General features: G+C 53.4%; 7 protein-coding genes across 7 annotated transcripts; 4 read left to right on the top strand and 3 right to left on the bottom strand.

The window, feature by feature from the left end:
- The first annotated feature begins 428 nt into the window (after positions 1-428).
- On the top strand, positions 429-1,550 carry BDW47DRAFT_3086 (uncharacterized protein). Its single transcript, XM_024818718.1, has 3 exons — positions 429-657; positions 746-1,231; positions 1,317-1,550. The coding sequence occupies exons 1-3, from the start codon at positions 637-639 to the stop codon at positions 1,449-1,451; spliced, it is 642 nt and encodes a 213-aa protein (XP_024676660.1). The 5' UTR covers positions 429-636; the 3' UTR covers positions 1,452-1,550.
- Positions 1,551-1,623: 73 nt separating this feature from the next.
- gliA (MFS-type gliotoxin efflux transporter gliA) lies at positions 1,624-3,087 on the bottom strand (the record flags this gene model as incomplete). Its single annotated transcript, XM_024814712.1, has 1 exon — positions 1,624-3,087. The coding sequence occupies one exon, from the start codon at positions 3,085-3,087 to the stop codon at positions 1,624-1,626; it is 1,464 nt and encodes a 487-aa protein (XP_024676659.1).
- Positions 3,088-4,289: 1,202 nt separating this feature from the next.
- Positions 4,290-6,509, top strand: BDW47DRAFT_3080 (terpene cyclase/mutase family protein). Its single transcript, XM_024818717.1, has one exon. It carries the CDS (start codon positions 4,331-4,333, stop codon positions 6,404-6,406), a length of 2,076 nt encoding a protein of 691 aa, XP_024676658.1. The 5' UTR covers positions 4,290-4,330; the 3' UTR covers positions 6,407-6,509.
- A 272-nt stretch (positions 6,510-6,781) lies between these two features.
- On the top strand, positions 6,782-7,838 carry BDW47DRAFT_114753 (S-formylglutathione hydrolase; the record flags this gene model as incomplete). The annotated part of the gene is made up of 4 exons (XM_024814711.1): positions 6,782-7,037; positions 7,109-7,329; positions 7,411-7,599; positions 7,653-7,838. 4 exons carry the CDS (start codon positions 6,782-6,784, stop codon positions 7,836-7,838), a joined length of 852 nt encoding a protein of 283 aa, XP_024676657.1.
- A 1,051-nt stretch (positions 7,839-8,889) lies between these two features.
- On the top strand, positions 8,890-10,816 carry BDW47DRAFT_97576 (trehalose-6-phosphate synthase). The gene is made up of 5 exons (XM_024820449.1): positions 8,890-9,296; positions 9,371-9,740; positions 9,817-10,190; positions 10,260-10,602; positions 10,674-10,816. The coding sequence occupies exons 1-5, from the start codon at positions 8,999-9,001 to the stop codon at positions 10,726-10,728; spliced, it is 1,440 nt and encodes a 479-aa protein (XP_024676656.1). The 5' UTR covers positions 8,890-8,998; the 3' UTR covers positions 10,729-10,816.
- Positions 10,817-12,200, bottom strand: BDW47DRAFT_97573 (uncharacterized protein). The gene has a single exon (XM_024820448.1). The coding sequence runs from the start codon at positions 12,023-12,025 to the stop codon at positions 10,919-10,921; it is 1,107 nt and encodes a 368-aa protein (XP_024676655.1). The 5' UTR covers positions 12,026-12,200; the 3' UTR covers positions 10,817-10,918.
- Positions 12,201-12,352: 152 nt separating this feature from the next.
- Positions 12,353-14,885, bottom strand: BDW47DRAFT_97571 (PPN1 endopolyphosphatase family protein). The gene is made up of 4 exons (XM_024820447.1): positions 14,610-14,885; positions 13,376-14,556; positions 12,593-13,322; positions 12,353-12,546 (listed from the first exon to the last, which is right to left on the bottom strand). The coding sequence occupies exons 1-4, from the start codon at positions 14,753-14,755 to the stop codon at positions 12,510-12,512; spliced, it is 2,094 nt and encodes a 697-aa protein (XP_024676654.1). The 5' UTR covers positions 14,756-14,885; the 3' UTR covers positions 12,353-12,509.
- Between the last annotated feature and the right edge of the window lie 240 nt (positions 14,886-15,125).

Below are 15,125 nucleotides of genomic sequence, written 5' to 3'. Positions count from 1 at the left end.
TTAGTATCCGTGGAGGACTTCGATATTCTCACACCCTATCACAAAGCAAGCACCCTTCAATCCAAGGGCACGTAGCAAGCCAAGCAGACAGGGTGCCTAGGCCAATACATTCCTCATGTAACATCATGGGACTCGTAGTAGTACACCATGAGACTGGAATGTGGCATCAAGACAGCCTTACAGGTCACACAAGGGTGGTGGTGGTGGTGGTAGGCACTCAGATCTCCTGGCACTTATCCCTTGCGTCAGGGCTGCTGATGCATGAAGCCTCCTTGCAGGCGAATACTATATTCATGGATTGGTTGATATTGAACAATGTTTCTGGGAAAGACCAATATTGTAGTCATCTTTAGGAAGAATTCAGACAGGCGGGAGAATACCCACCTATGTATATTTATTTAACTCACTTGCGCGGGATCTTCATGCCGTGATTGTATCACTCAAGAACTGCACTTTCAGCCACATGAACAAAGATGAAATTGTTGAAACCAGTTCCAATCCTCCGGCTGACGGGGGTATGGGTGCTTGTTCGTATTTGTTTTCTCTCTCTTTCTTCTCCTATGAGGGGACATGCTAACAAGAACATGCTAATCATATTTTGAATATCACGCATAGGATAAGTCCCTCTCCGACGACATGGATCGTTTCGTCAAGCTAGTACGCAGGCCCTAAACCTCATTAGAAAATATACACATGAACACATACACGTATACATGAGAGCAAAGACTAAAAAAAAAAACTCCAGCAATCCCTAAACTGGTTCCTCCGCCAGGCCCTAAAACACATGACCATCACCTTCACAATCACCGAGTCGGCAACAGCAACAACCCCAGCGACAGAAGACAGTATACCGCCGTCCTCCCTCCAAGTAGACGTCGTGCACACAGCCACAGGCGGAATCACCGGCACCACGGAGAAGCGCACCCTCGACTGGAAGCCGCACGTTCACCACGACTACGTTTACAAAACGCTTACCGTCCGGAGCCGTCTGATTGCCGGCGAGATGGACAGCGATGGGCGGGTCCGGCCTGCTGTGCAACTACACGGTGCATACCGTGATAGAGGGCAGGTGCGTGAATTCCTCAACGGCAAGGTCTCTGCGGACGGCAAGGAGGGTGAAGGGTTCTTGGTCGAGGAGTCAGGGTGTGCTCCTCTTGAGGATGGTGCGGCCTTGGGCTGCTGGGTGCATACTGTTTCGTGTAGTGAGGAATCGGGGTGGATGGTGGAGCAGGTGAGTTTGTTGATATGGCTTCCTTGCTTGATTGTTGGATTGTGTATGAAGTGACTGAGGCTTACTATCCGGGTGAACTCGCTAGATATGGGGATTTGAGATGATCGACGGGGAACGCTACCATACGCGACGGGGTGTGGTCGCTGATCAACATGGTGATTTTGCTTTAGCGAGGGCGGTTTGTAGATGGCAGGGTCCAGTGGGCGTTACTGGTGAATGAGAATCCGACGGCAACGTTGCTTGAGAAGGAGCGGATGGGTACAGTAGATGATATATATATAATTAGGTGATACCGTGGGAATGGAGATATATTATACATGCACGGGGAAATGTTCAACAATGGCGGGGAAAGGTGCGCAAACTTCCTCAAGTTCAACAGTATTCCCAAGCTTCTATAGCTGTAAACGCACCGGCGGCATTCTATCCCGGCCCATGGCCAGTGCCAAGAGCGTCGCTAGAGCAGAGATCGCCACGACGAGCACATACACGTCTTTCAATCCAAGAAGATACGCACCCGACACGTGTGTCAGCGTCTGTGATCCGGAATCCCCGCCGACTAAAAGGCCCGCGGCAAGGATCTCGTCCGAGCCCAGCTCAATACCCGGTACTGAGGTAAACTGCTGCTTGACCCGGCTCAAGAAGATCGCCTGCCCGACTTGCATGAAGATAGACGCTCCCAGACATTTTGAGAAAAGCGTCGTTGCAGTCATGGTCGGCATGTCAGCGGGTGCAACAATCGCCTGATTGTAGATGATGGGGACTTGTAGACAGGTGCCGATTCCCAACCCGGCCAGAATCTGGTACGGGATCCAAAATCGAGACTGGGCGGCAAGGTCCAAGGTGTATAGCAGTCCGGCCCCAACGCAGATTAGGATGCCACCTAGCACCATGAACGGGGCGGGGTAGCCGGTGACACCGAGAAGGATGGCCCCGAAGATTGCCATCACCCCGGCGGAAATGACAAGCGGTAGGGTGCGGATCCCGGATTCGGCGGCCGAGACGCCTTCCACGGCCTGGAAGTAGATCGGGATGTAGTAGAGGAGGGTGAAGAAGGCGCCCGCAGCCAAAAAGATAAAGGCTAAACTGATGCTTAAGGTCTTTTCGAGGAAAAAACCCCGGGGCACCATGGCTCGGTCGTCTTGATAGATCTCGTTGGCGAGAAATAGGCCCGCCAGTAGGAGGAACCCGACCAGACATCCGATCACGTCTGGATGATCCCAGGACCGGCTGACGCCCCACTCAAGGGCTAGCAGAAAGCAGAGAAGCGACCCTGTGAGGAGGGCCACGCCGGCGGGGTCGAGCTGCAGAAGTGCCTCTTTCCAGGAAACCCTCGGGGGTGCCGCAGAGGACGGCGTGCGGAAGGCAAAGAGGACCAGAAGAAAGGACCACCCTCCCACCGGGAGATTGATCCAAAAGCACCATCGCCAGGAGAGGTGGCTGGTGAACGCGCCGCCGACGACGGGTCCCACGAAGCTTGCGAGTAGAAACGCAAGCCCGACGATTCCAATCAAGATCGGCCGTTTTCTGGGCGCGAAACATACGCCGATCATAGTGAAGATGCCTGAACCGATGCCGGAGCCACCGACACCAGCGATCGCTCTCCCAACGATCAAAGTGGGTGAGTTATGGGAGACCGCGCAGATCAGGCAGCCGACCTCAAACAAACCTAGGCTGACCAGATACACGAGCTTGAGGGGAAGGTATGCGTAGACTTTGCCCCACGGGGCCTGAGTGACGGCACTGCCCAGGAGGAACGAGGAGCCATACCATCCCACCTCTGCAGTGGATTTGAAATCATGCGTGATTTGAGGAACGGCGGTCGAGATGATGGTTGTGTCCAGAGAGACTAGGAACATGGTTACCGCCAGGGATAGTGTAATGGTGTGCAGGCGCAGACCACTCAGATACTCCTCCTCGGATGGAGGCCCGGGCGAATGACTGTCCGGCGTAATGTCTGTACATGTTACGCTTTCGACCTTGTTCTCCGACTGCGATGATAGGATGGCAGTGCGGCTTGAGCCTGGCATATCTTCGAGATGCATCATTACACTGGGCAATTGGTTAGCCTCTCAATGTTGACCAAGACGAAGATGGGTATGGTTGAATGGCCTCAGATGATCGTCCTGTAGGTAAGCGAATGAACCATATATACGAGGGAACACAAATGAGCAAGGATCACATTGGGGAGAGGAAGTTTTCACATGTTTCATCCAACCTGGAGGAAGATCTGTATTTTTCCACACCTCTCCTGAAATCAAAAGTCATCAAGGGCGGGGACGTTGACAAAAACAATTAAGTTACCCAAAAATGCTGGCGGTTACAAGCATCACCGCACCATTTCCGGTACATGACCTTGAAGCACAGTCGAAAGAGGTACTCCGCATGTCAAATAAAGTACCCATCGGACAGGTACTGTGCTGCTATAGATCGCGTTTCTGCACCTCGCACGCTCTTTATGATGCTCAGGAAGGCTCATGTTGCTACCACCGCCCTTGACCTTATCCAGATAATGGCGTGAGGTCAAAATGGATCGCAAGGAAGTGTTTGGAGACGAATGGACCCACAGGTTAGGAGCCCCTTGCGTCGGTCAGGCCAAGCCTGGAATCTCCAACAGCAAACAAAAAGAAAAAGCAAGAATAAAAGCGAGGGCATGGTGAGAAAATAAGGGATGTTTGCTGACCTCGACATGCACAGCTTGTAAGCACTATCTGGTTAGTAGTTGGCCCACAGTACACATTAGATTTGATGGTATACCAATCTGGATCCTACTGAACATGCTTGCAGCTGCATGAGAAATGCAGCATTGGTTGTATTGTGACTCTATTCTTTAAAACTCGTCTGAGAATGTAAGATTTCGAGAAAAAGGATTTTCGGTGTACTTTGTAAGTCATAGAAGCTGCACCTGTGGAGAAAGGGACGGATCAGATCTCATGTATGTATTCAGCCAGCCATACCCATGTATTGCGCTGGCGGTTTTGCTTTTTTGACCGTCAGTGGAAAAAATATGATCTCATGCTCAAGTGACCGGCGTGTAACAGCTGAAAAGAATTCGACATAACTCCAACCTCTCAGTCAACGGAAATACGATAATCTTGCAAAATGCCACACCCTTCCGATGTCGAAGTGGAAGTTCAGGCTTCCAACGCTGCTCAACTGGCTGGCGCCTACGCCTTTCGCCAGGTACGCGATGGCGATCACTGGTATGGCGAAATGAAATCCAACGCCACTATCACCTCCGAATACGTGTTCCTGGCCCAAGCCTTGGGCATAGACCTAAAACCAGACCAGGAGGACCTCACCAAGTATTTGCTATCCGAGCAGAATTCGGACGGATCCTGGAGTCTCGCGTTCGACTATCCCGGCGATGTCTCCACAACCACCGAGGCGTACTTCGCCCTGGCACTGCTCGGTGTGGATAAACAGAATCCAGCGATGTGCGCCGCTCGCGACTTCGTCCTGCAGAAAGGAGGGGTTGAGAAAGTGCGCGTGTTTACTCGCATGTTTTTGGCGGTTTTTGGGCTGTTTCCCTGGGCGGCCGTGCCCGAGCTGCCTGCAGAGTTGACCCTCCTACCCTCGTCCGCGCCTCTCAGCATATATAGGCTCGCGAGCTGGGCCCGAGGGACCGTGATCCCGATGCTGGTCATCCGGCACCACTGTCCAATATACGCGCTTCCGAACGGAAGATCTGAATGCAATGATTACTTGGACGAGCTCTGGGTCAACCCCGACGACAAGATGGTTCCATACGCGCCATCGCTGTCGACATTACTGCGGCGCAGAGACGTGACCGGTCTGGGATTCACGGTGGCCGATTACGTTCTGAAAGCCCTGAACGGCTTGCGATGGAGTCCCACTCGAAAGCCCGCCCTCCAGAAATGTGTCAGCTGGATCCTGGAGCGCCAGGAGCCTGAAGGCGATATGGGTGGCATCTTCCCCCCGCTGCACGCTGCAATGTTTGCCCTCACGCTGGAAGGGTACGGCCTCGAGTCCAGCCCAGTGCGCCGGGGGATTCATGCGCTGCAAAATACCTACGCCTGGAGAGACGGCAGTGGCTTGAGAATGCAAGGCTGCATCTCGCCAGTTTGGGACACCATCTTGATGACTACCGGACTAATTGACTCTGGCCTGCCGTATCAGAGCTCCTACACAACAAAATCAATGCAATTCCTCAAAGCAAGACAGCAGCTGGGACCGGAGGGCGACTGGCGGGTCTATAACCCGAAACTCGCACCTGGCGGATTCAGCTTCGAATACTTCAATTCGTGGTATCCAGATATTGATGACACCGCGGCAGCAGTTCTAGCCATGGTGAAGCAAGATCCTGCTTTGTCAGACATGTCCCCAATCCTCTCTGCCGTCCAGTGGATTCTGGGAATGCAAAACAGTGACGGCGGCTGGGGTGCATTTGACCTCAACAACAACTACTTGTTTTTGAATAAGATCCCATTCAGTGACATGGAAAGCTTCTGCGACCCTTCCACTGCCGACGTCACCGGCCGTGTCCTTGAATGTTTCGGATTACTGGTGCAGAAGGCCTCCACACGATCCGACCCTGATAAGCAGCCCGTTCCCCCAGAGCTCATAAGTAGAATGGAGGTCGCCACGAAGCGAGCTGTGAATTTCCTTTCCGACGAACAAAAACCAGACGGGCCCTGGTTTGGTCGCTGGGGGTCGAACTACATTTATGGCACCAGCACAGTCCTCTGCGCCTTGGTATACCATGTGGGGGATTGGAATTCAGATGAGTCTGGTACTGTGGCCCGCAAGAAATGCAGCAGCCGGGGAGTAAACATCCGCGCTGCCTTGAAATGGCTGCAATGGGCGCAAAACTCAGACGGGGGCTGGGGAGAGAGACTGGAGACCTATCGAGACCCCAGTCTAGCTGCGCAGGGCCCATCGACCGCGTCACAGACTGCTTGGGCGCTGATGGGCCTCCTGGCTTATCTGCCGGCTACTGATCCCTCCATTCGACGAGGTATCCAGTATCTTGCGCGAACGCAGATCAAAGAGGGCGATCGCTCGGGGTCTTGGAACGAACGCCACTATACTGGAACGGGGTTCCCCAACCATTTTTACCTCTGCTATACCCTTTACTCGCAATACTTCCCCATGATGGCCTTGGGGCGGTACTCGAGTCTCTGCGGTTTGCGCCCGCTTCAAAGCTCACATCTATGAAAGACGATCGGCGAGCTGTGTAAATAAGGGAAAGTGGGAAGATGGATGCCTAACTTACCCATCCCATGTTTACTCGAAAAACAAATCAACAAATATATTGTCGCAATAAGATTACTCACGGAGCGCAAAAGCGATGATGATACCTTCTGCAGCCGGGGATGGCAGAGTAGACGGGCAACGCTCGGCAATGACGGAGACGCGGAGTCACGTTAAAAAAGGCCCCTCATTCCCCTCATTCCCCTCATCGCCAACCAGCCGTAGTCATAATACAGAAGGATCCTCCCTCCGCCCGAATCGTCCATTTTTCTTTTTCTCTTCTTCTCCCCCACACACTCATCTCCCATTCAACATCTCAATATCTAATACAGCGACACTATGTCCGTCACAACGAAAGCCACAATCGCCTCCTTCGGCGGCAAATTGCTGAAACTCAGCCATGCCGCCAAGTCCACCAAGTGCGAGATGAACTTCAACCTCTACCTGCCGCCGCAGGCCGCGACGCAGAAGGTCCCTGTGTTGATCTATCTGTCTGGATTGACTTGTACAGCCGACAACTGCTCCGAGAAGGGCTTCTTCCAGCACGGTGCGAGCAAAAAGGGAATCGCAGTGCTGTACCCGGACACCAGCCCCAGTATGCGCCCATGATATCTACCTCGCGACGATTGCACGCGGACCCATACTAATACGAGATTCCACCTTTAGGGGGACTGGACATTCCCGGAGAGAATGATGCGTGGGATTTTGGTACCGGCGCCGGTTTCTACGTCAATGCTACCAAGGCGCCGTACGACAACGGATACAACATGTACAGCTACGTGACGGAGGAGTTGCCCCAGACTGTCTTTGCTGCTTTCTCGCAGCTGGATGCAAGCCGGGTTAGCATCACTGGTCACAGTATGGGCGGTCACGGTGCCCTGACTCTGGTATGTGTGCCGCATCGATATATGGGCCTTTCCGTCAGGTCGATGTTCGAACAGGAATTGGACTAACCGCCCCGGGAACAGTTCCTCCGTAACCCTGGCAAGTACAAGTCGGTATCCGCCTTTGCGCCAATCTCCAACCCCATCAACTGCCCCTGGGGCCAGAAGGCATTCTCCGGATATCTGGGAGACGATCAGCAGAAGTGGAAGGAGCACGATGCGACCGAGCTCATCAAGCAGTGGAAGGGCCCACTGGATGTGCTCATTGATGTGGTATGTCCTCCGCGATCTTGGTTTCATCTCGAGAGATAAACTGACAAGACCAGGGAACCGGCGACAACTTCTATAAGCAGGGCCAGCTTCTCCCCGAGAACCTGGAGAAGGCCGCCAAGGAGGCCGGCGTCGAGGGCGTCAAGGTCCGCTACCAGCCCGACTACGATCACAGCTACTTCACGATGGCGACCTTCTCGGACGACCACGTCGAGCATGCCGCCAAGTACCTCCTCCAATAGTGCGTTGCCGACCTTTCTTCTCCCTAGTTCTGCTGAATGCTGTCTCCTGTAATCTGCCTATATTGATGTCGTGTCTCTATCAAGAGGCAAAAGATTATATAACCCCCGCGAATCGCTTGTTGTGCGCATGTGTACTTTCTGTTGGCTTTTTCTGATAGTCGTTAAGCGATCGCCAGGCAAAATCAATGATATGAGGAATGAATGAATATAAGGAACCTTGAGGAAAAAATGCGTAGGTAGACGAGACACATTTCTCGTAGTCAGTATAAATATTAGCTCCATGCTAAACTGCTAATGCTATCAATCAGACGTTTTTCAAGAAGTATGTTCTCTCGAACAGGATATATGAACAAAAGGCGCCAGATCAGCCATTGTGTCACAAGTGATTCGCGCCGCGCTTTGTCTTGGGTGTCCAAAATAACGACGCGCAGAACAGGCTCATCTTAAACAAGGCTGTCTGCATACGACGTCATGGAATATGCATAGCGACAGGCCATTAAGGTAGCAGAACAGGGCAGGGAAAAAAGAGGCGTTAAGATGTAGGATTCTTGATTCGAAACAAATCGAACCGCCGGTATGCTTGGGACAGCACTTGCTGGTTCGGGTTTGTTTGCCACCGTTAAGATTTGGTTTGGATGCACGGGGGCGCGTCCAGGCAGTCTCCTCATGGGGTGTTTCTGAAGTCATCTTCGTCTTCATTGTTGAGATGCAAGTTTCATCTCAGATACCTGCTTTCCTACGCCACCCTCCCTGTCTAGAACCAGGACGAGGAGTCTGCACGCTCAATTTGCAGGAGACATGATCCACTCCACCCCTGTGGCCTATGAAGTTGAACCGCAGCGATCGAGGGATTGTTGTTGTTCAATCAGCCCTTTGGGCAGGGTGTGACGTCAACATGCCGTTAACCGTTATGACACCCATGGCTTGGCAGCTGATGATGACACCAGGAAGTTAGTATTCGTCCCAGTCTTTGTCCTTTCTTTTACTTTTGTGTCCAAGACTATATATAGTTTCTAGTGACCAGAGGCAATCAATCTATTTCTGCGAAGAATGCCGCTCGCGCGGTTTGTGATGAACCTTTTCCTATTCATATAAAAACACACGTTAGTTGCAATTACCTCAACATACCAAGTACATAACGTAGAAGACAACTCACAGCCATGGCTACGACGACCGACTCAGAACACCATCGCGACCTGATCCTCGTCTCCAACCGACTGCCGCTGTCCGTGTCCAAAGAAAATGGAACCTACAAGACCAGCCTGTCCAGCGGGGGCTTGGTCACTGCGCTCTCGGGGCTCTCCAAATCCATGAATTTCCGGTGGATCGGGTGGCCTGGGATCAGCATTAAGGACGAGGAGGAGCAGAAGCAGGCGTCGCAATCGCTGGCAGAGAACGGTGCCATGGGGATCTTTCTCGATGCGCAGTTGGCTCATGATCATTACAATGGGTTCTCGAGTATGTCTCCATATGAGGCCAAGGGACTAAATGGAGGATGGATAGATGGATGAATACATACTGACAGGCCACAGACTCCATCCTCTGGCCAATCATGCACTATCAATCCGGGATAAACTTCAACGAAGAAGCCTGGACAGCCTACCAGCGCGTCAACGAGATCTTCGCCGATACAGTCGCCGCAGAAGCGAAACCCAACGACTTGATCTGGATCCACGACTATCACCTGCTGCTACTGCCGTCGCTGCTGCGCGAGCGTCTCGAAAAGCAGGGCAAACGCTGCGCAATCGGGTTCAGCCTGCACACACCGTTCCCAGCGGAAGACTTCTGGAGGGGTCTTCCTGTGCATGCGGACTTGCTCCGCGGCGTGCTGGCGAGTGATGTGATTGGGTTCCATACTTGCGAGTATCGGAGGAATTTTGTCGGGGGGTGTGCGCGTAGCATGTACGTTTCCTAACCCCATTTTCCTACCTATCCGTCCTGCGGCAAGATCTGGCCCATCTGACAAGTTTGAGCACAGAGGCGCCACAGTAAAAGGCGAAGACCACGTCACATACGCCGGGCACGACACCTACGTGGGAACATTCATCGTGGGCATCGACCCTCAGAAATTCAGCGACTCGCGACTCGACCCGTGTGTACAAAAGCGGATCAAGACCCTCGAAGAAGAATACAAGGGCAAGACGGTCATTGTCGGGGTGGACAGACTGGACCACACGAAAGGACTGGTGCAGAAACTGGAAGGTTACGGGGGCTTCCTGAAGCAACACCCCGAGCTAAGCAACAAAGTCACTCTGATCCAGGTGGCCATCCCGAGTCGCGAAGATGTCAAGGAGTATCAGAATCTTGCGGACGAGGTGAATACTCTTGTGGGGAGGATCGATGGGACGTATGGTGGGTTCACCAGTACTCTTTTTGGGTAGTATGCTCTAGTGAGGAATGTGCAGGCTAAACAATGAATAGCAACCCCCGACGGTACACCCCTCGTCTACATGCACCGCTCCGTCTCGTTCACAGAATTGACAGCTCTGTACTGCATTGCGGATATCTGCCTGCTGACCTCCCACCGAGACGGCATGAACCTCGTGGCGTCGGAGTACGTCGCATGCCAGGAAGACCGACACGGCGTGCTGGTCTTGTCGGAGCTGGCGGGGGCGGCGGCGTTCATGAAGACCGGGGGCATCATCTTCCATCCGTCGCGCGTGCGGGAGATGTCGGACGCGATCTATCAGGCCGTTACGATGGATGCAGAAGAGCGGGAGAGAAGACATAAGCAGTTGATTGAGTTTGTCACCACGCATACGAGGTGAGCTTCGTCCTGTCTCCCAGGCCTGTTTTCGTCCTGGCGGAGAGAAAGGTATAGCTAACTCGATACAGTGCGAAATGGGGAGAGAGTTTCATCTGCGCGCTGGAGGAGCATGGTCAGTGTTAAAATCACTTTTGAATTGTTTATTGCATGGAGTTCGGTATCAAGCGCGTTTTCATAGCAGCCTCGTTAACAATCTGCATATCGGAAATCTATATTATTTTCACCATTGGCATAGGTATCATATCCAGTAGAATCCATAACACATAACATCCCAAACCATCTTCTATTTCCTCTTTTTACCCCATTCGAGGAACTAATAATCCTCCGAATCATCACTGAACCCACCGTCGGCGAAACCCGCCGCCTCAGCCAGGTCCAAATCTTCCATCTCCTCGTCCTCCTCATCGTCCTCGAAATCACCGTCTTCATCCGCGCCCATCTCATCGAACATCTCCTGGAACAGCTTCCTCATCGACTCCTCATGCCCATCCTTCAGCGCCATGCGTTCCAACAGCGCCTCCTTCGGCTTCCACATCGCATACCCCGCAATCTCCTCATCATCCTCCTCCTCACCATCCTTCTCCTCAATCGAAAGCGTATCAAAGAACGCATCAGACAACGTATTCGAGAAATAAGCCATCAACAGCGTCCCAACGCCCATAACATACTCCGCGGACAGCGACACAGCGCTCTCATCACGGTCCAACCTCCTCGCCAAAGCAACCGCATCGCCAGCCTTCAACAAATCCACAAAGTCCTCCGTCGGCAGCGGCGCCTCGCCCGCACCGAACTGCACCAACGCAAGCGTCTCATCCCAATCCACCGTATGGCGCTCACACAGCAGCGCAAGCAGCAAGCTCCAAGGACATTCATTCAGCAGCGCGCCGCCATTCCCCCACTCACCAGCCAACACACGCGCAAACGTCTCGCGCTCGCCCTGCAGACGCGTCCAGAACGCCTTCCAGAACGCCCCATGCCACGGGTCCGCCGTGCTCGCGCTGGGATGTGCCCGCGCATCGGCCTTCACCTCCTCCGGGAGGAAGCGCTCGTACCGCGTGAACGTCCACATGTTGTACAGGGCGTCGAGCTCCTCGCCGAGCTTGGCCTTGGTCGCGAGATCGAACGACAGCGTCGCGGTGGAGAGGTGTGCAGCTTCGAAGTCGCTGGCTTGAGAGGTGGCGGAGGCTTGTGCGGAGGCATCGCTGGTTCCGGTGGCTTTTTGCTCCCGTGCGAGGTCAACGAGTGTCTCGCAGGCGTCTTTGTAGCTGTAGAGGGCTTCGCGGGCGGGCTCGGAGGGGTTGAAGTGCGGGTTTGCTGTTAAGGAGTCGACGAAGCTGATTCTTTCTTTGATTTGTTTGATGTTGGCGGTCGGGAGCGGGGTGAAGCCGTGGGGGGCGGCGAGGTAACGGAGGGGATCCATTTTTTTGTGTGGTTGGAAGTGATTCCTGTCTTTTCTCTCTGGATGACTTTTCTGGTCTGTCTTCTTGGAGGTATGTAGATGAAGACGGGATGATAAAGAGAAGTGATGAGGGGTGGAGGGGTATGTCTACTCCGTCCAAAGAGTTGAAGAATTAATTTTTATCAGTGGAGTGAGGAAATCTCTTCCCGGAAATTTTGTCTAATCAGAGCGGACTCTATTAATTGGTGTTTTAATTAACACGGCAGGGTCGAATAAGGAGGCGTTGATCGTCATTTAGCGTGTTGGGTGTGGTGATCCGTTCTTGGCGGTGTGTTCATATTTAGAATCTATGAGCTGCACATAGTCCATAGACATGGCAGATGTTGGTAGATTTATTAGGATATTTATGGATCTATCTGGGTTGCTGGCCTTTCGTGGTCAATTATAATGCCGATAGTAAACCTCGTGGGAAACTGTCGCCTATCTGCACCTGTCATGGCAAGCCCTACGTTGGCCCAAACGCCTTCTGCACCGATCCGTACCTATACCAGTTAGCCATTATCCACCATAGTCTCGGAGAAAACTTACCCCTGCGTGCACTGACTACCCAACGCCATACTTCCGCTCCGCATGTAGCAGATCTTAGCAGCCCGGCACTCAGCGGTCGTACACTCTGGGCTCTTCACACTCGACTTGCCCTGCAGCGTGTTGTGCAGGGAGACCAGCTCCCCGTCCTTCTCCATCGCCTCCGTCACGCGGTGCCAGAACGTCGCGTTCAGCGGGGCGTCTGCGTCCCATTTCGCGTGCGCCCCGTACGTATCCCGCGTGGAGTACTCGAAGCGGAACACGGGCCCCGTGTCTGACAGGGACGAAAAGTCGGACACGTTGCTGAAGAAGGTGTACGCCTCGTAGATCTCGAAGTTGCCCGTGTCGACCTCGTACATGCGGAACCCGCTGTTCAGGTTCTCCAGCGGTGTGATGCTGGGTCCGATCCACCCGGTGGTGAGTGCCGTGTCGGCCGTCTGCGAGGTGCCGTTGTTGGCGTAGTAGACCATGAACTGGTCTTCATGGCTGTGGCCGAAAAAGACGTTTGCGATGACGTGTGGCGAGTAGCGGTCGATGATCTGGTAGAAGAGGTCGGAGGGACTGGCGTGGAGGCTTGAACCGTCCCAGCCGCTTAGAACGTGGCCGATGATCCATACGCGCTCTCCATTGTCTTCTGCTTGTTGGAGCTCGTCGATCATCCAGGCGAAGACGCCCGAGTGGTCCGGATCGGCTGTGTTGATCAAATTGAGGTAGTTGTTCTTGTACCAGAAGTCTATCCTTTGTCAGTTTCAATCCTTCGGCAGCTTTGGGGTCTGCGGAGCATACCTGTGTTCCATGAGATAATGCGTAGTCCTTGTGGGGTTTTGGTGGAATAGCCTCCATAGTGCGTGCGGGCTTCGTCAGCCGCTTCCCCGTTCAGCCATCCTTCATGCTGCCACAGTCCAGCAACGTGGTCGTAGTGCCAGCTCTGTTGCTCACCCAGTGGTCCCGGCATCTTATGTGGAGAATCAATATTCTCGGGACTCGTGTCGTGATTGCCCAGAGCGGCAAACATCGGCCCCGAGATGTACGATTTCATCATCCTGAAGATACTGGTCTCGGTATACTGGACATATTCGCGATCGATCTGGCCGATGGGGCTGTCGTGCGACACCATATCTCCCGTGTATATCGAAAAGCCAAACCCCTCCTTACTCTTCCGTGTGCCCGTCAAAGGGCCGATTGCTTCCAGCGCAGCCAGCCCAAGATCATACGGCGTATCGCACAGGAATTCCCCGTACGGCGAAGCAGGGAGGACAACCTGGTTCGGCGAAACCTCGTTGTGCAAATTGGTGCGGCAGCACATTCCCGATTCCGATGAGCAGTCTGCCTCGGAGCCCACTGAATACCGCGGGTCCAGGTGGATATCGGATAGATGCAGCACCTTGACACGCTTGCCGCTAGCCGACGGAATGCGCGGATTCGCGGGTTTGGGTTTCGGGAACAGCTTGGTTGTGTCCAGCGGACTGGTCGAGGGTCGGGCACAGAAGGTTTTGTTCAAAGTATGACAGATGTAGTTACCGTCCAGGCTGTTCACATCGGCAAGGGACAGCACCTGGGTCCAGACGGCCCCAAACGCTGCTGGTGCATAATCCTCCTCACATTTGTCCTTCGATTCAAAATTCAACTCCGTGCACAGCGAGACCATGGCATTTGGGACTAGCAGTGGCGCGTACCAAGCAGCTGGCTGCGCGGCCGCCAGAGCTTCTCTGCATGTCCCGCAACTACTTGCTGCGGCGTCTGCATGGATGATACGGGTCACATTAGCTTTCACATCTTTAATCAATGCTTGCTGTTCCTGGTCTGTCAGATTGGCACGTGGCTCTGGGAACACGACAGGATTATGGTTCTTCGTCGGTATTGCATCAGGGTCTGTCAGGCTGAATGGGTATGTCTTGTGGAGCACGGGGTCGTCAATGATGGGCTGTGGCTCCTGAGTTGGCCGTGTGGGCAAGACATAGTAGGAGCTGGTCGCCTTTTAGTAACTTCGATCACCTGAGACAACGTTGGGGGCGCTTACGAAAAAATGGAGGTAGGAAATCCCGGGGGCGCAACGAACGAAGCCTCTCCCGGAAAAGGTGAAGCTATTGTGGAATTGGCAGCCACCAGACTCAGGCCGCCAAGAAGCAATTGTGCCTTCATAATGCGGGGTCCTGAGGCACCCATGGTTTCCCGTCCGAGACTGACAGATTGGCGTAAAGCTCGACAGTTGAGGAATAAAACGTGTTATGTAGGGGTTTTAGCAGTCCCCAGGTCTTGGTCAAACATGTGCTAATGCCAACATGACAGATTAGGTTACTTTTCTCCGATTTTGGATTGAATTTTGCCAGGGACGCAGTTATTTATTCCTCCAGGAACAAACAGCCGTCCCTCACCAGAAACTTTGGTTGTTGACGGGACGGGCTTCCCAACCCTAAACGGGTTTAGTGATGCGGATACTGGCGCCCTGCACGTGGGAGGATCCATTGGGAGGAACAGTGCCTGGGGATATCCCGCTCGTCCTTCCATGTTTTATAATAGGAGTTAATAATGGTTA

Source organism: Aspergillus candidus, assembly GCF_002847045.1.
Source record: "Aspergillus candidus strain CBS 102.13 unplaced genomic scaffold BDW47scaffold_1, whole genome shotgun sequence".
NCBI classification, from domain to species: domain Eukaryota; kingdom Fungi; phylum Ascomycota; class Eurotiomycetes; order Eurotiales; family Aspergillaceae; genus Aspergillus; species Aspergillus candidus.
This window is presented reverse-complemented; position numbering and strand designations above follow the sequence as displayed.

Coding starts and splice junctions, on each gene's coding strand:
- BDW47DRAFT_3086 (XM_024818718.1), top strand. CDS start 637: ATGGATCGTTTCGTCAAGCTA. Junction 658..745: donor TGGATCGTTTCGTCAAGCTA/GTACGCAGGCCC, acceptor AAAAAACTCCAG/CAATCCCTAAACTGGTTCCT. Junction 1,232..1,316: donor CGGGGTGGATGGTGGAGCAG/GTGAGTTTGTTG, acceptor TGAACTCGCTAG/ATATGGGGATTTGAGATGAT.
- BDW47DRAFT_3080 (XM_024818717.1), top strand. CDS start 4,331: ATGCCACACCCTTCCGATGTCGAAGTGGAAGTTCAGGCTTCCAACGCT.
- BDW47DRAFT_97576 (XM_024820449.1), top strand. CDS start 8,999: ATGGCTACGACGACCGACTCAGAACACCATCGCGACCTGATCCTCGTC. Junction 9,297..9,370: donor TCATTACAATGGGTTCTCGA/GTATGTCTCCAT, acceptor GACAGGCCACAG/ACTCCATCCTCTGGCCAATC. Junction 9,741..9,816: donor GGGGGGTGTGCGCGTAGCAT/GTACGTTTCCTA, acceptor GTTTGAGCACAG/AGGCGCCACAGTAAAAGGCG.
- BDW47DRAFT_97573 (XM_024820448.1), bottom strand. CDS start 12,025: ATGGATCCCCTCCGTTACCTCGCCGCCCCCCACGGCTTCACCCCGCTC.
- BDW47DRAFT_97571 (XM_024820447.1), bottom strand. CDS start 14,755: ATGGGTGCCTCAGGACCCCGCATTATGAAGGCACAATTGCTTCTTGGC. Junction 13,323..13,375: donor CATTATCTCATGGAACACAG/GTATGCTCCGCA, acceptor GACAAAGGATAG/ACTTCTGGTACAAGAACAAC. Junction 12,547..12,592: donor GGTAGTCAGTGCACGCAGGG/GTAAGTTTTCTC, acceptor TAACTGGTATAG/GTACGGATCGGTGCAGAAGG.